At 39.2% G+C, this 26,471-nt stretch overlaps 3 protein-coding genes across 22 annotated transcripts in view; 1 reads left to right on the top strand and 2 right to left on the bottom strand.

Annotated features, from left to right (window-relative positions):
* Nucleotides 1–26,471, top strand: part of Prosap (SH3 and multiple ankyrin repeat domains prosap) — a 75,699-nt gene that overhangs the window by 17,442 nt on the left and 31,786 nt on the right. For 11 of the 16 annotated variants that reach the window (XM_086831405.1, XM_086831377.1, XM_086831397.1 and 8 more), the window contains 2 exons: nucleotides 13,479–13,551; nucleotides 20,645–21,133. In XM_086831405.1, the coding sequence (XP_086687531.1) occupies nucleotides 20,966–21,133 (168 nt within the window). In that variant the 5' untranslated portion in view covers nucleotides 13,479–13,551; nucleotides 20,645–20,965. Of the gene's footprint in view, nucleotides 1–2,346; nucleotides 2,478–12,633; nucleotides 12,673–13,015; nucleotides 13,153–13,478; nucleotides 13,552–20,644; nucleotides 21,134–26,471 lie in introns of those variants that run through there. The other 5 variants (XM_086831414.1, XM_086831390.1, XM_086831356.1 and 2 more) reach the window with 3 other exon arrangements.
* On the bottom strand, nucleotides 21,372–22,154 carry LOC110179283 (uncharacterized). The gene is made up of 3 exons (XM_020946771.2): nucleotides 21,828–22,154; nucleotides 21,638–21,761; nucleotides 21,372–21,579 (listed from the first exon to the last, which is right to left on the bottom strand). The coding sequence occupies exons 1-3, from the start codon at nucleotides 22,092–22,094 to the stop codon at nucleotides 21,488–21,490; spliced, it is 483 nt and encodes a 160-aa protein (XP_020802430.2). The 5' UTR covers nucleotides 22,095–22,154; the 3' UTR covers nucleotides 21,372–21,487.
* LOC110179284 (uncharacterized) lies at nucleotides 22,147–26,359 on the bottom strand. Of its 5 annotated transcripts, none has more exons than XM_086831428.1 (4): nucleotides 22,748–26,359; nucleotides 22,527–22,662; nucleotides 22,394–22,474; nucleotides 22,147–22,284 (listed from the first exon to the last, which is right to left on the bottom strand). In XM_086831428.1, the coding sequence occupies exons 1-3, from the start codon at nucleotides 22,967–22,969 to the stop codon at nucleotides 22,395–22,397; spliced, it is 438 nt and encodes a 145-aa protein (XP_086687554.1). In that variant the 5' UTR covers nucleotides 22,970–26,359; the 3' UTR covers nucleotides 22,147–22,284; nucleotide 22,394. The 5 variants fall into 5 exon arrangements, 4 of the variants coding, with proteins under 4 accessions (XP_086687554.1, XP_086687568.1, XP_020802432.2 ...); XM_086831442.1 differs by having other exon boundaries at nucleotides 22,394–22,447; XR_015271319.1 differs by having other exon boundaries at nucleotides 22,284–22,474; nucleotides 22,743–26,359.

Raw genomic sequence — 26,471 nt, 5'->3', positions numbered from 1 at the left:
ATTTACATTCATCATTTACAGATGCAGATGCAGATGCAGATACAGATACATAAAATCTCTGCATGAATCTCCTCCGAGACATTGACTCCAATTGAGCAATGCAAAGGAGGGCAGAAGGGGGCAGAGGCAACTCGCTCGAGTTAAGTCATGTGTGGGCTTCATTTACAACTCACTCAACTTTGCCTCGAATGCTGGCGGGGATTCGGAATTGGGACCTGGGACTTGGCTTGGGATTGGAGTTTCGCCCACGAAGTGCATTGCATTGTGGCCTCTCTGCAGCGCTCTCAAGTGTCGCTGAAGTGTCGACATGGAGTCTGACAATTGCAAAAGTTGTTTATGACTTAAAAAACAAAAAAACAAAAGTATATATTAAAAATGGTGTAGTACAATTCCTCAAGCATTTAAAAAGATTGTGCGCTCTTGATTGCACTTTATACCTATAGAAACTATAGATAGCTGTCCTCTGATTTTATTTCAAGTTCGGCACTTAATAAAAAAATACATATTAACGCCAACATCAAACAGAACTTGCAGCTCAAAGACCCGAGTCTCTCTGAGCAGCTAGATAATATTTATATTTATATAAATTAGCGCAGCAAGATAGGTGGATGCCATGGATGCTGCGAGGCTGTGATGCTGTGGATGCTGCATTTTGCCCCCTGGCAAAGCCCAAGTAAAATGTGTAAAATAAGGCGAAAAATAAAACAGAGCAGAGCGCAGTGCAAACGATGCAATTTTATGCGCAGACGCCTAAATTGAAAGCGACGCGTAGCGGGATGCAGCAGCAGCGGCACTCAACGAGGCGTTCTATCTATGCACTGCGAGAAATTTAGTTAATTAATTAAAATTAACAAAAAAAAAGGTGAAATGGTGCTGTAAAAGAATAGGGAGTTTTTGTACTTATTCGAGCTAAATCGGTTAATAAATAAGGAAGTTTTAAGACAACAAAGTTGATGTATATGTTGAACTTGTACATTTGTGGGTGTATCTCAAAATGTTCTTAGCAACATGTATCACTATTTGGATGTATCTCAAACATGTTGCAACCAATACATGTTCTTGCTCAACATTTTCTTTTGCCTTTCGTCTTGTTTAATTAAAGTGTATTAACAAATTCGATCAGAATTTAATAAAAAGGAATTAGTCAAGTTAATATTAGTCACTCTAGACTGTAACTTGTTTTTTGTTAATTAATTGTTGTATCTCGATATGTTCCTAGCAACATGTATCACTATTTGAATGTATCTCAAACATGTTGCAACCAATACATGACTTAGTTCATCATTTTCTTTTGCCATTCGTTCTGTTTAATTAAAGTTTATTAACAAATTCGATCAGAATTAAACTAAAAGGAATTAGTCAAGTTAATATTTGTCAAATTGTTTCTATTTATCAATTGTTTGCATCTTTTTTCCGCTGTGCAAAATCAGTGAAGGGAGCCCACAGTTTGAGAGCCACTGTGAGAGCTCCCCCCCTCTGGATCCCACCCCTTGCGGGGCAGCCTCTAGGGTCATTAACATGCCCAACAGGAAAAAAGAAGAGAAAAAACGCCAAACAGGAGAGGCCAGAATGAAAAGTAAACGAGACAAAGCCAAATGCAGATGGGGCACAGTGAAGGGGCACACACACAGTTGGAGTTTGTGGAGAGGAGAGGGGAGTGTGCAACCAGAGGAGGAGAGAGAAAAAAACAACAAGCGGCGCGACCCTGGAGCAACAAAGCGCGTCTGCATTTGTGGGTGGTGCCTGTGGTGTCAGTGGTTCCCTGAGCTCCAAGAGGGAGAGAGGGGTTCCTACAGTTCTAAAGTTCCGGAGGAGGCGGGGCAAGGTGATGGAGACCAGGTCCCTTTTGGGGTCCAAGGTGCCAGCAGTTTGCCTATGCCTACTTTTCCTTTTCCCTCCCCCCTCCGCCGCCTTGCGACTGTTTGTTGTACGTGCCGCGACGGTTATTTCCAGTCAGCAGTTACAAAAAAAAAAGAGGAAAACAAAGGTTAGGGATTATACGGGGAACCCTGGAAACTCTTGTAAAAAACACAGAGGGAGCTGGGATCCTTTTTGCATAGAAAATGCAGACAAGAGAAGCGGAAAATACAACTAAAATTAGAATTAATAGGCACTTGAAGCCAATACAATGAACTCGGTTTAATGATAAAATAATTACTATACCAATCAAATCAGCAGGCTATCATAATTCATATAAATAACACGAACACTTCTGAGCAATTCAACAGTCTAAAGCTGTGTGTTTACTTAGCACTAAACCCTAATTATAAATCAAGTGATTTATGTAAGCAAAAACTTGTGTACTAATCGTTTTTCTCTACCCATTATTCGCTTCTCTCTTTGCAGGTAATTAAATGGTAATTTTTCATCGATTTCATGGCATATTTAGCGAAATAAGCCAAGCTCAAGCAAACGAAATGATGATGGAACGTAATCGGAAACGACTTGTCTAAGTGTAAATGCGGCTAAGGCTTAGGGTAAGACTAAAGCTAAAGCTTAAGCTAAAGGCAAATAATTCGCTCATTAATTAAAGCCAAAGGCAGAGACAACAAGAGAATCATGAGCTCCTTTGTTTGCAAATTTCATTTCACCCGATTCTTTTGCGAGAAACATGAGAACGCACTTTTGTTTAGGACATACTATACTATATACTATATAGTTTATAAATAGTTATGACTTCTGATGTGATGATGGGGCGAATGAACTCTAGACCGGGACCATTGTGTTACTTTTACTCGACACTTTCGCAGGCCAAAGAAAAGCACATTCGGCACATTTCCTGTTCCTAATGCCCGGCTGACATGCAACAATTTTCGGACCTTTTCACAGACCAAGGGGAGAACTATTAAGTCCGATTGCCAACTTTCACTGATGATGATAATGCGCCCCCGGTAATTATCTATTGCTCTAGTTAATGGATGCCAACTCTTCAGCGTCGCGTTAATGACATAATTAAGTCTGGGGGGGTCAGACACGTGTCCATCTTCTGATTCTTCTTCCTTTCTCAATCCAGAATTTAGCATTCAGTGTGAAAGGTGACACGAACGTGCTAAGTTGTCAGGTAAACACTCGAAACATCTGCTTACCAGAACCAGACCCCATCTCTCTCTTAGCCACATTGATTCGAGTCTAGAATTAGCATTTTCCTTGGGCTTGGGAAACCAAGAAATCTCCACCAAACAATGAAGACGAATTTGTACAGTTTCTGCTTGGCTGATTCCCCCCCTCTCCAAACAGGGCCAACAAGGGTCTAATGGCTTTTTAAAGTGACCAAAATTTGGCATGTGCCCCGCGTAAACTGGTTAAATTAAATACCGAAACACTGCCGCTTGGCCAACAGAATGGGCCAACTCCGTGGGGAGTTGGGCAAGAGTTATTTAAGGGGCTTGTGGGGCATGTCGTAGAATGCATTAACCGAGAATTGGGTAAACACTTTGTTCAAAGACAGGAAAGAAGTTGTAGATAATGAGAGATTTGGGGTTTTTTTTTTCTTATATAAAATGTAGAGAAATTGGTAAGGTGATAATTATATTTAGAAGAAAAGTGTGTAGTACAGAAAGGAAGAGAAATAATCCCACAATCCCAGAATATAATGTGAGTTTTAAGTGACCAAAATAGATGAAATGCTACATTTTCCACTGAAATGTAAGAGCTTATGAGGTTAGCAGTTCGAAATAGTTCAAATACCATATCAAACATGAGGAATTTTGCTTACTTAATAAATCAATTTTATAGGAATCATATTACCATTTAATTTAGCTTGTATTCTAATTTCACTCACTTAATTTATGAGGCTTTAAAAGCACTGCTTGACTTAACCAGTTCCTAAAACGAAGCCATATCTAAAAGCTTGTTATTTATATTTATAGATTTTATCAAAGACCATTTTCAAGATTGTTTTTTATTGATTTTATTAGCCCAATAGCTAAATGGTGATTGTGAGAATTATAATAAACTTGATACGCTTTGAGTTCTATTAGCCATTAAGTGAATTGATGGGCTTACCGGATTTCAAGCTATATTTAGAGCATCTGGCCAAATAAAAGTAAAATTGCATAAAATTATCAACAAAAGCTGAAATTGAAATTGCAAAAAAAGAGTGAGTTCACTTTTGCTGATGTTGTCAATAGCTTGAGCTACTTTTGCTGCTTTTACCTTTTTGTTAAAGCGTTCAACGATCGCTTAGTTAATTCCCAAGCCCTATTCACGGTGCACTGATTTATGAAGCCGCCAGAAAAAGCAAAAGCAAAAAAAGCAGCAATCTCTTTTGTCACCGGCATTTTTTGGCACTAATTTGACAAGGTCGCCGCTTGACTGGGCTTTTGTCGCAGTCGTCTTTGAATCTCTGGCTGATGGCAATCACGACCCAAAACAAACACGTTCGAAGTGACTCGTTTTTTGTGTTTATTTTGCATTTCGAGTGGAGATTTCGGAGATATATTTGCATAAACATTTTGACGTTGACCGGGTGCAAAATAGTTGCCGTGAAATGTTGTCATTCATATTAATTTAGTGGGTCATCATAGTGCTCACAGTGACCCCAATCGTGCGGATTTCCTGTTAGAAAGGCTTCTGATTGTTCCCAAGAAAATAAGCTCTCTCTAAGCTAATATAATGGGTAATGAATAGTCCGATTTTGGCTTCGTGACTTCAACTGGCAGACAATTAACCCTAGAGCGCCCACAACACTATCCCCAGCTTCCAATGGCCACCTGCTGTGACCACTTTTGAACTTTCATTCCTTCCTCGGCTTGATGTTATGCAAGTGGCCAGGACCAGGGACCAGATAAGAGAGCTGGCGAAGGCAAAGCTAATTAAATTATAAGCCCAGTCTCTGACCCAAGATGAGCCAGGGAACGGGGTCAACTGGGAAGAAGAAGATGATGATGAAGAAGGTAGTTAAATAATATCCAAATGGATTGTGCTGGTGTTGATTTGGCCATAAATTTTGTATGCCTTTGAACGAACATTCGTGGAAAGAGATGAGGTAATGCAGCTAATAACTCCCCTCGCATTACAGTGGGATTAATTTGTAGAGTGCAGTCGTAAAAATGAACACTCGACTACCTACAATATAATGCGGCTCCCATATCGATTTGATTTAATGATCTTTAAAGTCTATTTCATGCTATAGGAAATGGTTAAGCGATAACGATTATTTCTATTGTTTAATTAATATGACTAGGCTGAAGCTGGGCATTTTTTTGGTTAATAAAAATACTGACAATAATATACTATTCATGTGTGTTATATAATGTGAAGGAAATAGCTTACAAATGGTATAAGCCATGTGGGTAACATTTTCAGTGCTCTATGGTGGAGTTTCAACTAGGAAAAAATGCGATAAAAAATATACTTAAAATTATTTAAAATGATTGGAAACTTGAAAGTATTGTATATATATTGTAAAGTATAAAAGTATAAAGTATAGTCTATAGTAAAGTATTTAGTATAGATTATAAAAAATATCGATAATTATATCGCATTTATATTGATAGCAAGCAAGGTATCGATATTTCTTTGTCATTCCTAGTTTATGCTACTCATTTTGTTGAGCACACCCACTGTGCGCATGGAGCATGGAGTCGTGTCTCTGGACATGAACATGAATTATGCGTAGACATCGCGCGGGTTGCCTAGTACAACTATTCCTTTACCACCCTCCATTTTCCCCCCATTTTCCGGGGGAGGCTGTCATCGGGCGTTGTCAACAAAATGTTTGGCGGCCTGAAGGCAAACTAACCCGAAGCCAAAAACGGTCGACGGCGGCATCATTTCAATTGCGTTTTATGGCCATAAACAAGCCCAATGGCTCGCGGTCTGAATGATTTCTGGCCAACAAGTAAAAAGGCTATGAGTTGGCTATGAGAGCCAGTTCGAAGCCAAAGTCGTGATCACACTTGCCTGCCAATTACCCCATCAAATCGGATAGATGGTTGGTTCTCTGCCGGCCAAGTTAATAATCTCATCAGCTGGAGAGGCGACGCCGGAGACTGTGCGAATCTTCCGAACGGACTTTGGCCAATTTGCATGGCCAACAAATGCTAAATGGCCGGTAATGACGGGGCCGCCTGGCCGCCTGGCGGTCTTTCAACCTGTGCAATTCAATTAATTAGCTTGGCTTAGTGTTCCCTTGGACGTATTTCTATACTTTTTTGCCTCCTTGCCACACGCGTGTGATGAGCATTTCCGCCGTGGAAAGCCTGCCTGTGTGGTGCAATCAAAATTAATTAAGGCACAAAAGCAGAGGGGCAGCAGCCAGATGCTTTGCATGGCTTTGCCTGCCACTTTATTGCCTTTTTACCGCAACGTTGCACCAATTTCCATTGCCATTGCAACTGCACCTGCAGCAGTAGCAGCATCAGCTCCAGCTATGTCTTTTCTCTTCTATTATTTTCTTTAGCTGTGTTGCTCTGACAAGGAACAGTGCCACCAGCGAATGTGCATAATTAGAAGTGGTTACAACATGTGATCCCAGCCAGGAATCAGTTAGCAATCGGATGGAAAATCGTCTGGCAACAGTCAATCAGCCGTGGCATCTCGCTCCAGGAGAATTCTGTTGCAGCTGCAACATCATCTCCTTCAGTTTGAGGGTGCATAAATTAATTAGCCTTGGGCGGGCAGTACTCAATTGCCACTAGAAGTTGCAATTGGATGCCACTCGAGGGGGATATTTTTGTAAGGTAGTTAACCTTTCCTTTCCTTTTTTTGTCTTGTTTAATTACATGGTTTTAAAGATTTATTCTAGAGGTTTCTTTATAATATATTTCTCTGATAGTTTCCTTTCCCCTTTATTGGCCATATTTTAACGATTTATTTAACCATGAATATCAAACATAAAATCTTAATTACTTTAATAAGCAAATCACTCGGCAGGAGGTTGAGAGTTTTCCCACTTGCCCCGAGAGAACTTTCCCAGCGCCATAAGAGCGAGGAAAAGGGAAAAACGAAGAAGATGCATCCTCGACCTCGAGTGAAATGCATAATGAGCATAATGTTGGCTCTGCACGAGGCCAGATTCAGAGTGAGCTACAGATGCAGATGATAATGGTAATGATAATGCCTTGCAGCACCGACGACACCTGAGAGAGGTGACTGAGCGAGAGAGATGGAGATGGAGAGAGATTTGAGAAATGTGAGCAGTAATTAAATGCAAAAAGCTTGAAGCGCAGTAGAAGGAGAACAACGAACAACGATCCAAGATAATGCATAATTGCCGGAGACAAAAGGAAATGCCAGCCCAGCCATGAGCAGCAGTAGGAGAGCATGCAAAATATGAGAAGAAATACCTAATGCCATGCCATCGCATTCTCTTCACAGAAATACATCCTTAAAACGGCGCTCAAATTAATGGCCAAGTTTCACATGAGGCTGAAAAGACTCAAGACTGAAAGCTGTAAGAGCCGCAGATGCCAGAACACAATTGCCAATGGAAATTGCTGCCATATGAGTGTGTGTATCTATCTATGTTTGCGAAAGTTGTGTACAAGATACAAGTGGTTAGATATAAACTAGAACACCAACTGCTGCGGGTACAAAAGAGAGTTTTATATATACAGCTGTCACGAACCATGGTTACTCTATTAATTATAATTGTAGAAGGAAAAATGTAGGCATTGAAATGTGATTAAAAGATACTATTCAGCTTCCTTTTTGCATATTATTCATGGTAAAAAATAAGAAATATTTTAGAGAAAGTTGGGTTTAAATCTCGTAAAGGGTTTTTATTTCAACTATAGTTATTATTATTAAGTAATTACTCAAAGACTAAAACTTCAGCTCTACCAAAGTTTCTTTATTACACTATTTATGACAGTTATCGGGGTTGCGGAATTATTTAAAGAATAATAGACATTGAGGTATTATAAATAGTTTTTAAAAATACTTTAAATTGTATCTAAAAGTAAAGAAATCCAAATTTTAGAGGGTTTTAAAGGTGGAATGATTACTTGATCTTCTATGAACATTTTAGATTCCCTTTAAATCATAATAAAACCCCTCAAATAAACCCATTTCAATACCCAAACCCTATTAATATTCACCCAAACTCCCCTAGAAAGCGCATCATTAACTAGAATTTAAGTTCTTGTAAAGATGCTGGGAAAGAGTGAGATGACTTGCGGGCTTCTCTTTTTTTCTCATCTCGTGTTGGAACACAAACTCGCCAACACGGTGGCAATAAACAGAAGTTGCCACTGGGAAGTAGGAATTCCATGTTATTATTTACACAGATAGTCAGTATTCGGTGGAATGTTCGAACAACATTCAATCAGAAATCGGCAAGAACAAGGCGGAGCTGATAGTCGGGATCGAGATAATAAATTAACTGTCAGTGTTGGCAATTTAAAAAAAAAAGGTTCTTTTGGTTTGTTGCCCTAAAAAGTGGTTACATTTTCCACTTTTCCCACTTGCTGCTGTTGTTGTTGTTGTTGTTGCTTCTGGCCAAAGCGCCTGATGGTGTGCTCTGCTTTTTTTTATTTAGCTTTTCTTTGCTTGGCTCCTGGGAGAAACCGTAAATATGAAAGCAGAAAGCAGAAAGCAAGAAACTTTATTTGGGTTAGCGATTGTTTAAAAATGCATAAGGATGTGAGACTTGGAGTAGCCTGAAAGAACAGAAAGAAGCCCGCAGGAGTTTGGCCAGAGGAACCAACTCAAAAGCCCCCCAGGAGAGGCAAAAAGTAGAGCCTTTAGAAGTAAAATGCAGCTTAAATGACAGCAGTGAGAAAAAGCATTAAGATATTAGTTAAATAAATTTAAATAAATATAATAGAATTTACAATAAACTTGACTGGATATTAAAGGGAGTCTTAATGTATATAATTCTTATATTTGTGTTCCTTAGTTTGTATTTAAATTAGCATTTTTGTTCACTGTATTGCACTGAATCCCAACAGATGCTGGTTAAATGCAGGAGCTAGAAAAGCTGCCCAGGAGTAGCAAATGACACACTTGTAGGTTGAATTTATGCAGGTACAAAAATATTATTTAAGATTTTCCTACCAATAAAGTGGCTGTGATTTGAAATGTAATATCCAAGATAAACGATGTCTTTGGGTTATTTAAATCAAGTCAAGTCAAGCCAAGACACTCACTCACGACCCACTCAGTTGGCAAAGGAAAAGAAGACATTCACTGGCAAGAGTTTTGTAAATTAAAAAATTATGGATGGCCAAGTTAATGGCTTTCTCGGTCGATGAAAGCCTAAATAAGAGAAAGATGTAGATGTAGACGACAGTGGGTGCAGTTTTGCAATCAAAGTTGAGTGGGCGAAAGTGGTTCAAGTGGCTTTTGCGATTTGCGAATGTAAATGCAATTTCATTAAATTGAATATTTATTGGTTGTCATTGAGCAAATTGCAGGTGAATTGAGGTAAATCCTCCACAAACAAACTCTTGCTGAAACATAATGCTAGGAAATCATCATTAGCACCGCTCAGGGTTATAAACATTCTAAGCAGCAAAAGACTTGGAGTCTTGGAAAATGCCATTTTCCGACAAATTGTCAACGCCGATAGATTTTTGTGGCTGAATGAAAAGAGGAACCGCTGGAACAGGTTTTGCAGGGAATTTTGCGCACAGTAGCCGTTTGATGAGCATAAATCTTGATATCGGAGGAACATTATTAACGTCAATTAATTCTAACTGTTTGAAACGAAGGCCATCCATTAAGCCACCAAGTGAAAAGAGGGAGGAGGAGGAGGAGCAGGTGGAGGAGAATCTTGAGCTCAGCTCACCTGGGACAACGATGGACCGTTGGATGGATGGATACCTGGATGGATAGCTGGCATTTCCCCAGAGAGACGGAGAACCCTCAACCTGTTTTGTTTTTTTATGTTTCTGCTTCTCTCTGTAATCGATACAAGTGGCTGAGCCACCGCTGTGTATTTGTTATTTTTAGTACGGCAAGTATTTTCCTGGTGGCCCGCTGTTTTCCCTCTTTTTTCGTTTCACGATTTCCCAAATCCGATTATTATCAAGTCTCACGTGAGTGCACGCTTTGTGTTTTGCTGTGCTTAGTTTTATTTTTATTTCAACCTCTTGCCATCGGGTAGTGCACTCGTATTGCGCTTTTACAGTTGCCTCCTCTTGTGTCGCTTTTGCTTCCTTGGAAAATTGCTTTGAACTTGAAAATTTCCCACGTGACGCGGCGAGAATCAATCTCTTCTGCTTGCTTTTCCTCCGCGCTCTTTGTTCGTGTCACCCATATGTGTGCAGTGTATCCCCCCGTCCCTCGCCCCTTGCGAATTTCCCCTTGAGTTTTCCCAAAACACGAAAAGCAGCTGCACTTTGCATGTCATTCCGTTAACGGTGTCGTCTTTTCTTCGCCTTTTCCCTCCTTTTGTTTCTTGGCAGTATTATTTTAGCTTTGTCTGTAACTGTCTCCTGTGGCAAGTGTCGATTTGGCTTAATTGGATGGCTTTTCTTCGTGTAGGCCATATCTTTTTTCGGGGGCTAAAGAGCGAATTCCCATAATCGTGGGTAATTTTTGAAATTTTCTTTTATTTGTTTGTAATTTTTGTGGGAATTTCAAATGACTCGAGAATGGTGATTTTGGAGCAAGTAAGAGAGGATCCTCAATTCCCTATTTTTACTACAAAAACGATACAATTCTTAAGTGGTTCTACCATCTACAGAGTCTAAGTAATATTTAAGTAATAATTGGTATTTCCTCTATTTCAAAAAATTTCTCATACTAGATACTAGATAATGCACATTTAAATACAAATTTACCAACCTTGACAGAAATACAACAAATAAATACATTTTTCCCCACTGAAACTTTATAATTCCCAACTGGCTCTGACCTCTACATAACCAATACCCAACAAATTTTGTGTTGATTTTCTTCTTATTCGTGACTCATTATTAAAAAAAAATTGCATTCTTGCTTATCTTTTAATAAAGTGTTTGCCAGATAATGCCATAAATCTGTTTTGCGCTTCTTGCTAATCGCAATTCTATGCTTTTTGTGACTAAAACTCTTTTGCCAACACATTTCAAAAAGTGTTCTCGTGTATAGAGCAGAGTGTCTCTGGTAAATAAAAACCAAAGAATTATGCAGCCGCATTCCGGAATTTCCATTAGCACTCTTAGCTTGTATGAAGCTTCTGTCGCCGGGCACTTTCCATAAAGCAAGTTCGTGCCATTTCACAGATCTTGGCCACTCTTTGGAAGCCCCCGAACATGGCGGAGTTTGGTGTGAGCCCGGTTAAAAAAAAGTCACAAAGCAAAGTGATTTTCTTGCAGGGCTTCATGCTGAATACAAAACAAAAAAGCAGTCGAAGAAATAAAACAGAGTACAGTGAAGACTGTGTTGAGCTGCAAATGCATTTACCTGTCCAGCACGTTCCAAGTGCAGAGTTCGCGAGTCGTAAAAAAGGCAGAGCTCTTAACGATTGTTCAGCTCAGAACGAGACTTGGCCAAGACCGGTGGCAATTAAAAAGAAGTTAACACATGACAGCTAAGAGGGCTGAGGTGGAGAGAGAGGTAAAAAGCAAAAAAATGGCAGGGCGACAGTTCATAGATGTCAAGTTCATGGTTACTCCAAGGGCCCGGGAATTACCTGTCAGAGTCCAAAGACAAAGTGAGTAATTAATTTGCAGGCCAAGACGTCTTAATCTATCAAATCTCTCTCCCTTCTCTGTGAGAATTTTTGCTTTTGATTTAATGAGTTTTTTAATGGGATTGAATTCTTTATGTAAACGGTTCAATGAGCTCTTGCTCTTCCAAGCTAATTAATGGCTAATTAAACTCGAGATTTGATGGGGCTTCTTTGGCTATTTAATTAATTTAATTTAAGGTTTTTGATTAACCGTTTAATTCTGGTTACCACTGAGCGGTTTTATTGGGCTATGAAGTTTGGTCTTTTATGTTTGTTTACCTACAACTTTAACTTTCAGTAATTTTCCACAAGTTTAAAAGTCATTTATAAGGCTACTACCCCTTTAATCATCTTCAACATAAGCCTACTGTCATGATGATGAAATTTAAGAGGCTTTGGATTTTGGTAAAACCCCAGATGCAAAGGCTACTACTACCAACTCCCATGTGGCTGCGTAATCAAATGCATGTAATTTGAGTTTAATGAGTGTCAAAGTTATTAAAAATCATTTGCTCCGACCAGTTATGGTGTCTGGTGGCCAGTCAGCCAAGTTAAGTCGAGTCGAGTTCGAGCTCGAGCTCTCCATGAAAGGCAAGCGGTTACAAAATCGTTTCGAGACATTTTTGGGCTCGTCAGCGGGCTTAATTACTTGGCAGAAACCTCATTCTGCCGCCGCCTGCAATTCTGGCCAAATGAAATGTGTCAATAAATTCAAATGGCTGGAAAAAATAAAGTTATTAGAGGGGGGAGGTCGGGTAACCCGCTAAACCAAACTGAGATCTCTTTTTTAATAAAGTTGTTTGATTATTACAGACAGGCAACCAGTTTTGCAGATACTCTTTCAATAGCCACTTGAATATTCTTGGAAATCAGTTTGTTTACACAACTTATATAAGCCAAAGTTGACTTTATATTGCTGTTGTTTATTTATGGCTCTGTGGCCGGCGTTTCCAATGGAATTAAGGGGAATTTGTTATGGTTAAAGCACTCTGTACATTTTCCCCTCTTGTTGATTCATATCGCTTTCAGTGCTTTTACAAACTGCCTAATAAATATTCTAAGTTTCCCCGGTCTGACTTTTGCTTAATTTTTACCCACTAGCCATGCTTCGATTTGTGGCAAATGCAATTTTTATGCTTTCTGGCAAAGGGTGTGGGCGTTGCACTCACACTCACTCAACCACCCACCTACCTACCTTCCTGCAACACCTTCCCCTCCTTGTTGCACTCAGATATTGATTCGATTGTGTGCGTCTGCTGCTTACATGGCGTATGATTGATGGCCCTGCGGGCACGAAGGAGCAGAAAATGGCAAAGGCAAAGGAGTTTTCCTTGGCAGACGTGAAATATGAAATTAGCCCTGCCAGCACTGCTGCTGCTGTTGGCTCAAGATATAAATTGCATTTATTGGTGAAATTGACAGAAAAAATATTTGCACGTTAAATAGAAATTTATCAAGAAAAGCGAAGCCAAAGAAAATGCTTTAGTCCTGAACATGCGCTGTGAAAAAGATGATTAAATTGCAGGTGTAAATTAAAATGTAATCTAAATGTAATTAAAGACAAGAACAAGACTTCTATCTTTAGTTGTAGAATGCTTGAAATGGCTATTTACAGTGTATGAAATAATATAAACCTTGTTACTAATATTTAAATTGCAAATTGTCTTTAAAAGTATTGAAATTCATATCATTTATGATGAGAAATATAATAGATCTTTGTTTAAATATGTATGTTTTAATAACCTGTAAACCTTATATTTCTCTTCAAAAATATCAAAATGAATCATTTTCTTGCAGATATAACTTTGAAAATAATAATTTAATTATCAAAATGGAAATTATTAACTAATTAAATCATATTTTCTCTCCATTTCAGCCACCTCATGTCTGTTCCCTACAGTTTGAGCTTCACAGAGTTCTAAGCCACAAAGACAGCGGAAAGTTTAGGGGTAAGTTGTGCCTTTTTTACTTATACGAGACTTGTGTTACTCACTTCTAAATACGAAACCCATAATTTTCTCACATTTAATGTTTATATACAGAGATATATCTTGAATATCTTGTGGCTGTTATGGCTGTGTGTGTTTTCATGTGTTGTCCATCTGTATACTTGTCGCGGTTGTCATTTGTTGTTTTGGTTTTCTGAGATTTTTGCACTGCATTCGGAAACTGGTTAGATTGGTTTTGCGGTGAGCTCGAAGCATTTGCATAAAGTTTTGTTCTGTTTTTCTCTTTAATCGGTGTGTGTCTGTCTGTCTCTGTTTCCCTTCCTCCCTCTCCTCTCTAGACTTTAATTTATATTCATTGATTGCAAAAATACAACTTTTGACTTAATGGCTCTGTGACGTAATGCGAGAGCTGCTGAAATTAGCAAAAAGGCTGGAGCGTCACAGGACTTGTGAAATATGTTATTTGTTTAATTAATTGAACTTAAAGTTTGGTTTATTGGCTGTACAATTTGTTAAAAAGAAACGCTGAACTGAATTAAGTCAGTGGGTAGATGTAACCGAACACCTGCTAAATTGCATGTCAATTAAATTGGTTTCTAGAAATGATTTTCTAAGCTCAAGAGAGATTTATTTGAGGGGAGAGAAAACCCACAAACTATTTTTCATCAAATAAATGCCAAAAATGTCAATGCTTCATTTGGACCATTTCGATTTTGGTTTCTGTTTTGACCTTCCTTTGTGCGATTTCCCAGAAGATTTATGTGATTCAGATTCAACTTCTGTTTCTCTCTCTTGACGAACAGGAAGTCGCTAGCTGGGCTGGTCAATGGCCACCCAGGTAAGTGGGTTCTGTGGTTTTTCGGGTGGTTCGAAAGGTAATTTGTTGCCGGCTTGTGGGCCTAGACAAAGGACTGATTGCTGGACTTGACTGACTTGACAGACAGACAGGCAGCAAAGGGTTAAGGGCATCACACACACACTCCTCTGAAGTCCAAGCTAATTTAGCCATTGTATTAGCCAATTGTGGTGGCTCTTCCTGGCCTCCTCTTTCCCGATTTTTATTTCAACTTCAGCCTCAACTCAAGCCCGAGTTTGTTTGGCCAGCATAATGATGCCACTTGATTGAAAATGAACGTGACTGGAAAACAAGTTTCGGGGTTAAAGTTTCTTGTCTTGTTTCGCTTTTCTCTCGCCCCGTTTCGTTTCGTTTCGTTTCGGTTAATTCTGCTTCCTCTGCGGATTCTCTGGTGTTCGAATAAACAGAAAATAGGAAAATAAATTAGCCAGGAGATGCTCTCTCAGCCATAAGCCATGCCTCTGTGACATGTTTTTGTGCTGCCTCAGCAGGAGAGCCATGCGAAATTGCATTTAGTATTATTTAATTAAAGTTTTCTCCTCAACTGTCTGCTCGGTCATCTTCCTTGCCTGCGGTCTGGGCGCCATTTTGTTGCATGTTTTCTAACAGAATTATGTGCGCATTTCCGTTTCCGGCACACGCAACAATGCACCGAGAGTCGTCAACAAGGAAAATGGCGTCTTCGATTTAGCGGGGTAACACAGTGGAATGAAATATTATACGGAAAACATATAGAAAACTGAGTTATATATTTAAAAAATTATATTAAAATAGTAGAAGTTAGTGCATTTTCCAGCTCTTAACTTTATAATTTTCAAACCCTGATTTTATTGCAGATAAAAAATCATTCCAACCTTTGTAGTTGAGCTCCCTTTGTCGTATTTCCACCACTGTGTGTGCCCATTGCTGGGTGGTGGAAGAATAATAGTTTGCCATTATTAAGTTTTGTGTGGGCGGATTGGGGCTTGCATTTTGCATTTTGCATTTTACATTTTACATTTTACATTCAGTGGCTGCTGCTTCTGCTGCCGTTGCCGTTGCCAAGGCAAATTATTTGCAGCATCTACAACAGAGTGTGTGCCACAATAAGTGGCTATACAAGGACCTTCCTCTGGCATCCTCCCTCCATTAGCCCATCTCCTGAATCCTCCACAAGATTGAGCGGCAAGCCATTGCAATGACAAAAGTAATTTGCTTTTAAAGCAGCACCAACTGCAGCATCCAGCGAAGGCAATTTAAATATGCATGGGCCATTATGCATAAGCGATGATGTTTCTCCATTCTCGGATATTTGTGCAGAGAGCAAAAAAGGTGATAGTTATATGAAGTTAGTTTTGCAAAATTATAGTTCTATACGAGTAAAGTGCAGTGTGACCCATTTCTCTAAATAATAAAGCAGTGTGACCAAGTAAACAATGAAAGCAAAGTCACTGAGTATAAAATCCAATTGCTTTGAACGTTATTCCCACCATTTCTTTAAGTGCACTTATTATTATTGGTGTGTGCCACATGCAACTCCAGTCGCATTTAGTTGCGCATTCGAGCAAACCCAATGGAGCTCTCCACTGACCCAGTAAAGTCGCCCGTTCTCTCCAGGGATCCATCCGATGCCGTAACTAATTCCGACTTAAGCCCATTCGATGTGGCATATTTAAAACTTAATTTACATTGCTATTCCCCCCGCCTGTACCACTGCTTAAACTTTAACCTTTTAGCCCGGCTCTGACCCCTTCTCTTTCGGGCTTAAAGTCCGGGCCAAAAGCAGCTGGTTCGAAGCGGAGCACTTTGTCATTTTCAGTTTGTCACACTTTTGCCCAAATAAAATTTCATCGCCTGTCATAAAGCCTTGGAGAGGCAAGTGTCACAAGCACTTAGTTCAAGGAGGTGCACGGTGCAGGGTGTTTCAAGAGACCAGAGACGGAGGGAGACGGCCATAGAGTGAGCTAACAAGTGAAGGAGACAGCACTCAAACTGGCTCAAGTGGGGCAGGTTCGAAATAATAAAAACAAGATACCGAAATATGGCAAGGAAAATTTGTCATGTGCCCAAATTCCAAATAGCGAGAGTGATAAAGATGAAAAGGAATTTTCATTACGTCTAAAATATTGGGCACTCATTTTTGCTAAATTATTCCATAATTACACTAATAATAATAAATAAATCAAAATATACAAGAAAAGAAGCTAACTTCGGCACCTCGATGTTTGTATACCCTTGCAGATTAATTCGATATAGTAGTCCGATTTTCATAAAATCTTACAAAAAATTCTAGATAAATAAATAATGGCTATATATCAAATTTAATGAAAGTCTGTAGAAAACTATAAAAGTTATAATTTTTTTCTTAAAATTTTCCGATTGTTCCTATGGCAGCTATATATGTATGTATGTATATATATAGTCCGCCGATTCGCATTGCTCTGACTTATATACTAGTAAAATTATACAGAAGAATAACTCCATAGTGTTATTCAAATAGCTTGCTCTTAGATTTGTTCCAATACAAATCTCTCTGTGATATAATTCCCAACTGGTTCAAACTTCCCCGGAACGAAGTGACTGCTGCCAGCCAAGTCTCAGAAATGTGTTGTTACAAAAGTTGCAAGTCATTGTTTATAAGTGTTCAAAGTTAGTAACTGATCATGCATAATTACTGGTATAGATACTTACTTATCATAGTTACTTTCTGATCATAGGTACTTACAGTTCGGAGTTACTTACTGGTCATAGATACTCACTGTTCAGAGTTAATTACTGCTCATAGCTAATTACTGATCATAGTTCTAAAAATCGTCCGATCGTTCCTATGGCAGCTATATATATGTATATATATAGTCCACCGATTCGCCATGCTCCGACATATACACTAGTTAAATTATATAGAAGAATAACTCCATAGTTTCATTCAAATAGCTTGCTCTTTGTTCCAAAACAAACTTCGCACTAGTGAACATATAATTCCCAACTGGTTTTAACATCCCCGGAACGAAGTGACTGCTGCCATCCAAGCATCAGAAATGTGTTGTGTTACAAAAGTTGCAAGTCATTGTTTATAAGTGTTCAAAATTAGTAACTGGTATAGATACTTACTGATCATAGTTACTTCCTGCTCATAGATACTTACTGTTCGGAGTTACTTACCGGTCATAGATACTTAATATTCGAAATTACTTACTGCTCATACTTAATTAATAGTTAATTTGTGATCATAGTTACTTTCTGTTGTAAGATATTTTCTGATCCTATTAATTTAACAATTTTCTGTGGCAGTCATTTCCGGCCCTATAAATCATATATATTCTTGATTAGCTTTAAAAGGCGAATCAATCTATCTATATCCGACAAAAATTTAATTTTTTCGAAATTTTTTTGCTCATAAAAACATACTTATACACCTATCTATCTTTTATATTTATCGCTATCTGTTATGTGACCCTTGATGCCTAGCCAATTAATGTTTACCCAACCCAATAATTTGTTCGTGGCTGTCAACAATCGATTCCCTTATAAAAAGGGAACCATAAAAATGTGTTCTACCCCAAAACATACTCCAGATAACACACACACCGGGCTACACCTTATGCAATAAATGCTTCCTCAGAGACTCCAGCAACTAAGTTGGCATTAGACGGGCTATATCCAGAGTGTTTGAGCCAAATAGCTGTCAGGGCTAAGACAATAGAAGCGACAGACAGCAAACAGGCTAGACAGACATTCCCAAAAAACACAACAGGAACATATATGTATTTATATATATAGTATATAGAGTAACGAGGGTGGATAATGGCAATCGGCAGAGGGGAGCACCAAAACTTGTAACTTTGACAGCCGCAAGACAGCTGTCTGTTTGGAAAAGAAAGAAAATAAAAAAAAGGCGCTCTGCAAAAAAAAGAACATATGCTCTCACATAAAATAAAAGCGAAAACATAAATTTTGATTCATTTGCCCCGACAGTTGGCTTCCCCCTCGCAAAAGGTCGAGCACAATTTTGCTATTAGCTCAAGTGAAAAATCGCTGCAAATCGGTGGGAATTGGATTCCGACTTTTACTGACCAGCCCCGTAATTCAGTGGAATCAGTAAATCAGTCCTTCCATATGCCACTGAACAGTATTTCAAAGCCCCATTATGCGCAAAACTTTTCCAATTAAAAAGGCGAAATAAACTTTGTGCCTCCGGAACTCGATCCATGAAAATTTTCAATTAAAACCAATGACTCCCTGGCTAAGTTCAATCCGGCTAATAAAAAGCACATTGAATGGATATTACCTGCCCGCTTGCCCCGTTTTTTTTTCATTTCCCTTCAAAACTCAAGTTGAATGACTTTGCTGAACGACCACGTGGCGTATACGTAATTATAAGGGAATCGTTTTACCACTTGGGGCGCCAAAAGCCACTCTCTCCCTCTCTCTCGCCTTATCAGCCTTTATTTGGGCCTTTATTTTGGCCACTATCACATTGCCATTAATACCCAATGCCTTGGCCCCGGTTCGCTTATCACCAAACAGAAGTCTGGCGACGACACTCGACTTGCGTTTTGATAATTTCACTTGAAAAGCTTCGAAGAGATTCGTTGGTTTGATTGACAGCCAAGTGGACGGCCAAGGTAAAAAACGGGCCTTTTGTCTATGTATTTTTGAGTGTTTCACTTGTTTAAAGGCAATCTTCATTTATCGTATTTACTTTTATTGATGTGCTTAATTTATGTATTCCGGTGAAGTTTTCTGACCGTGACATATATTACTTTTGTTTGTTTGTTTGTTCAGCGTGAAAATGGGGGCACTGAACCAGGCGAAAAATTTTCAAAGAAAAGCCAGCGATAAGCCTGAATTTATGACAGAGTTTATTGTTTAAACAAATTTTTTACAAGCTGTATCATAAGCCTATTTTGTATCACAAAGAGAGAGGAGGTAATACTCTATAAATAAAATATAAATAAATCATACGTGTAGAGATTAAATTATAATTTATGGAAAGCAACATTATCGGAAAGAGAGAATTATTAATAAGTCAGCAATAATTGCAAGTTAATTTCTGGGGTATTCAAGATAAGGTTATTTGGTTTAAAAAGTGAAGCTGTATTTAAAAAGCATATCAAAACAAAGTGATAACAAATAATCAAAAGACCTAATCTAGATTTGAATGATAAATGATATATATAAATCACACTTATATTATAAATTTCAAGTATAATCTTTCATTATAATTTTATTTTTCCCTACAATTTTTAGGTTAACATGTTTCTTTTTCCTCTTTCTTTCCCCTTATCTGGGACAAACCCTTGTCTTGGTAATGGCTTTTCATTTGGCGCAACCTTTTTATCTTTCATTGGCGGCACCCGCAACTTTTGTCCTCAATTAGGATTTATCTTTCTCCGGCAAGCGTTTCCATTTTCCACTGGTTTTCCCCCCTCCCACCACAGGTTTGCCAGCACTAACTAGTTGAATGCAATCAACACGCTCGCAATTAAATGCGACAAAGTGCAGACTTGCAGTGTTGCTTGTTGGTGTTTAACCCGTTCCGCCCACAGCCGTTCCATGCCGCTTTTCCCCCACCTCCCCCCCTCACCTTATGGCAAAAAGCGACAACTGTCAGCGGGTCGCTTTGGCACACATTTTCCGGCCGCACACAAACAGCCCCCCATTTCCTTCGTGTGAATTTAATTTGTGCATAATTGCAGTTGCAACTGCAATTCAAATGTGGTGCAGCCATAAAATGTCAATATCAAACAGTAATCAACGACGATGGAATGTTTTGCTGCGGCTTTTGTGTGTTTTCTTTTCACTTTGACGAATTTTACGAGGGTCTCTTGCAGTTTTCCACGTCTCCTTGTCTTTAGTTTTCAGTTTTCCGACATGTGTAGACATGGTGGCCAATTGACTGACTAGAGTTGAGGTTTTTCTTTTTTTTTTTTTAACCTATTTGCAAATTAAGTTTTCCAACGCTAAGTGCTCTGTGTGGAAACGAGTTTATTTGGTCCATTATGCACATGTGTGTGAATAATTTTCCCATGCAAATGCAAAGGAAGAGTGCAAATTTATGACTTAATTGGCTCTGTAGCATTAACAATTCCATAAAACTTATTTTAAATGGCATACCGGAAGCATCTTTCAGTTGCCATTATCATATTTTATGGTAAACTTTTTGTCATTAAATCAAGTTGTGATAAATAAATGATGTATGGTATATATTTATGTATTTCCCTACTAATCTTAATCTATAATTATTTATTTTTGTAGAACCATCATGCGACTGACTCAACGAAAAATCCTCAGCGAAATGTCCAAGCCAAACGGATATCAGAAGGCTCAAGCCAGTCGACCCATCAAATAAATTGCCAATAAAAAATAAGAAAAACAACAACAAAGTGAATAAGCAAATAATAAATTTTAGAAAAATAAGTTCCCTAAAGGAACACACAAACTTTGAGAAGGAACATTAAAAAAGGGGCTTCGCTCGTTCCTTTTTTCCTTTTTTGTGGGTGAAAGAAAGCCGCCAAAATTACGACGTACCACCCACCAACGCCCAAGGTCAAACAGAACCCGGCCAACACGGACGCCATGTCCGGGCCGGGTGCGTTTGACGATGAGCCGCCACCGGAGCCCCGGGACGGATGGCTGCTGGTGCGGATCCATGTGCCGGAGCTGAATGTCTACAAGTGCCTGCAGTTCCCATCGGAGCGTCTCGTCTGGGATGTCAAGCAGCAGGTGCTTGCCTCGCTGCCGAAGGTATGTACATATGTCGGTCACTGTCATTAAAATCATTACATTACATTACATTCTGCGGATGTGATTATCATTGTCTCTCCCTCTTAAGTGCATTATACTATACTATATAGAGCAGCTCGAAAAGAGCATGCCAAGCATGTGCCAGAAACTTACTAAACGGAAAATATACAATTAGGGACTTTTCAATTAAGAATATCAGATTAGAATAGCTAGTTTCCACTCTATGGAATAACTGAGCTAGTTTTTAAAACATTTTAATAAACTCATGAATGCTTATGCCGAATTTACATGTTAATTTTGTAAAATTCAAGTAAATCCATACTGTAGGTTATGCCATTAAAATCTTAAGGTTATCTACATATAGCCAGGCTGGAGTTCACATTCGTAGGCAAAGAGCAGTTCAACGTAGTACGACCATACCACTATCCAGGCGTAGATTAAAAGTACTATAAGGATACATCATGAGACTATTAATATATTGGATAATATATGTTAAAAACTCACATATGGTCAGGACCGTTAGTAGGATTATTACCAATTTAAAGGAGTATACAATCAATACCAGAATATGAACAATTATCCAAATGGGCGCAAAGACCAAAAAGGGCAGGAATAACATTTCGTTGTTCTACGAAAAAGAGGTGAAGGAATATTATAATAAAATAGTAGATCATAATAGATCTATAAAACTCACATTATGTACTCCAATGCAGAGCATGGCAGCTGCTACGATCCCGAAGAAGGAAAACACCATGGTGGTTTTAAGGGCTGCCGGTGCTGGATTATTTGCCTTCTGGTACTCATTGGGGAAGATGCATTCCATCATGAAGCCGGTGCCAAAGGTCAGATAGAGGAACCAGGTTAGAAAGATGCATCCGATTAGTAAAACCCCAAAGCGTAGCTTGTAGCACAGGCAGCATCTGGTGACGATTTGTCTGAGATACCAACAGTGGCAGGCCATGGCGATAGGTCAATCTTCTTCTCTTAGGCGACCCAAAAGTTACACAATTCTTGTTGATATATATTCGGTTGATACAATTTCAATGTACGTTTGGATGCGTAGTGTTTCTTCATCCAGTTACGATTTTGGTTAGAGAGAATCAGCCCCGTTCCTGGTTGTTGACAACGTAAAATCAGAATACTAGATCGATCTGGTTAAAAGATCATATATTTATTTGAAGAATTACGAAGTCACTGGGCATAATTTAATTTGAAAACTATGAAACTATACAGTTACATATGGCATGGTATGACAGTGACCTCAGATGACGTCCTCGTGCTCCACCGTCGACAGGTACCCGTAAAATGAATGCACTACCAATATTGAGTATATCAGACCAACTGTTGGACAGAGAATTAGGAAGGGATAGGGTATTTCAGTGGGATAACGTACGTATGATAGCCGACTGGACGGCAATTATTATCGGCTGCGGCGAGGACTTTATGAAGGAGACTATATACAGGGCGATATACAGCAGGAGTGTGATTACATTTACTATTACCCAAAGCAGGACAAATCCTCGCTTCCGCTGCAGTCGAAATGTGCAAAGAGGAAAAGTAGAAAAGGGGCAATGAGTCGATTGAATTGATTAGGACATTACGGGCATACCTCACCTTGGCGGCGCCATAGATCAGCATTACGGACACCAAGGTACCCGCCATCAGGATCGGTGCCATGACCACGGCCCCCCAGGTCTTTTGGGAGACGTTCTTTATGAAGATCGTGTCGCTCGTATGCGTTATCAGTTCGCCAACGTGGAAGCTCAGGAACAGGGCACCGATGATGTAACATCCGTAGTTTAGCGGTATTAAAAAGCAACATTTCTTGAAAATCATGGCTTCAACAAAAAGAAAGTGTATCCGTTTATTACATAATTTCAATATTAATTTGGATTTTGTGACCTCGAAAGCAAAGACCAGTTGATATTTGTTTACTTTTTACATCGATTTAATTAAAAGTAAATAAATATCTCAAATTTAACTAAAGAGTATTGGTAAATAAATCAATTTATCAATGGCAACAATTTCAATTAAACTAAACATAGTCTTTTTTTCTTATAGGTTTTTGTTTTTTGGGGAAAAGCCGACACAGAAAACCAATTACTTTGGAATTGCAATGCAATTTTTCACCCGTTGTTGCTGTTGTTTTTTTCTGTTGATTGAATTTTTATCCAGCTGCCACGTGCCCTTCCAGCATTATTGAACATTGAAGCCGAGGCCGACTGGGCCACGCCCCTGCCCTCGAATGGTTGAACGGCCAAAAGCGCCCTCGTGAAGTTTCAATTTTTGAAGTTCAATGCAATTTTGTGCAACTGGGGGAAGTCGTGAGCCTTCGGTTGGACGGAAATCGTGACGCTGCAAATATCCAAAAGATATTTGACAATTGAATGGCAGTCGTCTGTCAAGGCAGGAATACAAAAAAAAGAACTTGGCCAAGAAGGAAGGTTCACAAAAGATGGTTATCGGTTTCGTTCACCATAATAAAGCCATATAAAAGTATATATATTTAAATCTAATAGTCAAAGAAGAGGTATAGAATTGGTTAGAAGCAAAGAAGTTGCTTTCATTCCTGCGAGTTAATGATTTTACCTATGTAATACCCTCATAATTTCCCATACTTTACTTTGATTACTTGTGCTAATGAATGCCAAACAAATGGCCAATCAATAGTGTACATTTAATAACAATTTTGCTTGCTGAACAAATTGCTGTCGAAACACACATTGTCAATTGTCCAATGCGGGGGTTGCCGCTTCATGCCGCGCCCACTTTCAATATTGAAACCGCAGAATTGCAAACGGAAACTGAACGCGATGCCGAAACTGAAACCGAACTGCAATCGATTTGGAGGAGGCTGACCTGTCCTGACCCGGGCAACGCAATGACCTCCGGCTAATTGCTGCATGCCGCCGGCTGGTTCCGTTTTCGATTTGGTCAATACCGATTTCCGATTCGATGTCAGTTCAGGTTTAGGTCATATAATGCCGGCAAGTGACGGGAATTGGATTTTGGTGTGCTTTTTTGGGGCGGTGTTTTATACTTGTTAGTATCTGCTGAGGGGCGTGGCTTGTTGTGGGTTTTATTTGGAGCTAAGTAAATTATGTTGTAAATTTTGGTTGAAGTGTGTGGGAACCAGGTGTCGGTTGATATGATAGAAATACTCTACCTTTTGATTCGAGTTATTATGTTGTGTAAAGCAATGTAATATGAACCTCGGGACATAGAGGCTGCTTACTCCCTTTTAGGTGCTTTAATTTATATTTTAATCAAAGCAATTATCTCTTTCTCTATGTAAAATTTTTAAATATATAAAAAACTGACCTCAAGGAAGCCTGGTCTCATAATTATTCCATACTTTATACAACGGTTATTGATCCCTCATAAATTAGCCAAGTTTTCCAGCTCGTTCTGGGTTCTGGATTTTCTCAAGTGGAAAGCATATCAGTTTGTTGGCACATTTCCTGCTTCCACAGTTGTATATCAATCAGCGTATTGACCGCATATCTTATCGGCAAGCAAACATAGAACCCTATATATGGGTCTGCCATAAAGAATACGATAGCGTAAATATTTGCAGGCCCTAACTCTTGATTCTTTATTGTTCTTTTACGTTTTTTGCGAGGCCTTTGATAACTGAAGAATTGTTGAGTAAATCCTAAAGACCAAAGACAAACGTGAGTGTGAGGTGGCAATAAGTTGACATTTTATCGGTCGTCGGTCGCCTTTATCGGGACACCTGACAGTGGCGTCAGGCCTTATAAATTTATTATTAGACTCTTGCGGAATTCACTTTTTGAGAGCATTGTGGGTCATACTGAGCTTCAACCATCCATCCATCATTCGAACTGTCAGTCAGTCATGCCGTCAATCTAACACTGCTCCAATTTGCATTTGCGTAGTGTGTGTGTGTGGGCCTTTGGCATCTCGACTTCCGCCTGCTAATCAAATCGAAATTGAAGCTTTTTCTGATCAGTATTCGCGTCTTATTGGATTTCTGGGTGGGCGTTACCTGCCGGTTTCTTACTTTGTCTCTGGCCTCAAGTTCAGTTCAGTCAATAACTTTGGCTTGTGGAGATAAGAAACCAGAATGGAAAGCTTAGCCGCATTTGGATTTCTACACTCATAATGGAATTATGATTAAGAAAACAACCTGTAATGGATATTTGAGGTTTATTTTTAAGAGTTTTTGGTATAAAAGAGATCAAAAAGTGATGTAAAAGTATCAAATACTTTAATATTTAAGCTTTATTGGCTGTGAGAAATACCTGAAACACCATTCCTTACCAGATTATTGAGCTATTACTTATGCAAGAAACTCTACAAAGTTTATTCCTTACTTAAAGTCAACTTTGTTCGCTTTAGTTTCCTGCACAGAACTTGGCAGTAAGTAAAACTGCAAACGCACTTGGATAAAGTGCAGGGGAATTTCCACCATAAATCAGCAGCGACTAAGGCGAAATTCAAAAGGGATTTCTAATCGAATGCTCTTAACTCTTAACTTTCCAGCAAGAGATAGCCAAATAGACAGAGAGAGAGACAGTCTGGCAGACAGACAGGATAACCCCTTGATGCCAGTGGGCTAAAAGGGAATAGAGAAATTGCTTTTAGCCAAATGGAAGGGAAATGTGTGTGTGGTCAGCAGCAGCGAGGAGGAGAGCAGACCCTTGAAATCCCTTTATTTATGACCCCCGCAACTAGAATCAATTGAAGATGTAATTTCTGGCACAAAATAAACAGAATAAATCTTCAACTAAAACTGGGGGAGAAAGAGAGAAGCGACAGTTAGACCTAGTTAATGGCCAAATGCCTTGCTTAATTAAGCCCAGTTAATGTGTAAGCGTCTCCTTGCCTGGGGTTTGAAATAACTACACAACAGTCAAAAGTTTGCTAGGAAATTGTCGAAAATGTAGACATTTTACATGGCACAAATCCACTTGTATTCACAGAGTCAAAGTTAGAATCAAAGTCCTGGTAGTAGAAGTAGTTGTAGTAGGAGTCATCCCCCCTTTCTCTCTTAACAAAATCTCCGGGCGCTCGTTAGATTTAATGACGCCGCATAGTTTGCGCACGCACGACATCATTTCAGCGACTTTCCGTCGACTCAAGTGGCCCGGAGACCTAGTTCCAGGACCCATCTGCGCGGGTTTCTATCTCCATCTCAGTGTCCCAGTCCTCATCCTCCATTGAGCCGTTAATTCGGGTGAGAACTTAACTTTCCCCAGTTCCCTCCCCAGAATGTCACATACTTTTGTGGATAATTTCGTCCCTTTCGAAGCTAGGAAGAGCTCTGGAGCTTCCTGCTTCATCCTGAGCCCCATTGTTCACAGCCATAAAGATG

This window comes from Drosophila serrata, unplaced genomic scaffold (assembly GCF_035046125.1).
Source record: "Drosophila serrata isolate PLE 108 unplaced genomic scaffold, ASM3504612v1 contig_26, whole genome shotgun sequence".
In the NCBI taxonomy this organism is placed as follows: Eukaryota; Metazoa; Arthropoda; class Insecta; order Diptera; family Drosophilidae; genus Drosophila; species Drosophila serrata.
Note: the sequence above shows the minus strand (reverse complement) of the source record. Positions and strands in the feature narration are given on the sequence as shown.

Coding starts and splice junctions, on each gene's coding strand:
- LOC110179284 (XM_086831428.1), bottom strand. CDS start 22,969: ATGATTTTCAAGAAATGTTGCTTTTTAATACCGCTAAACTACGGATGT. Junction 22,663..22,747: donor TGATCTATGGCGCCGCCAAG/GTGAGGTATGCC, acceptor TTTCGACTGCAG/CGGAAGCGAGGATTTGTCCT. Junction 22,475..22,526: donor CGTCCAGTCGGCTATCATAC/GTACGTTATCCC, acceptor TCTGTCCAACAG/TTGGTCTGATATACTCAATA.
- LOC110179283 (XM_020946771.2), bottom strand. CDS start 22,094: ATGGCCTGCCACTGTTGGTATCTCAGACAAATCGTCACCAGATGCTGC. Junction 21,762..21,827: donor TCTGCATTGGAGTACATAAT/GTGAGTTTTATA, acceptor TCTTTTTCGTAG/AACAACGAAATGTTATTCCT. Junction 21,580..21,637: donor ACTAACGGTCCTGACCATAT/GTGAGTTTTTAA, acceptor GTATCCTTATAG/TACTTTTAATCTACGCCTGG.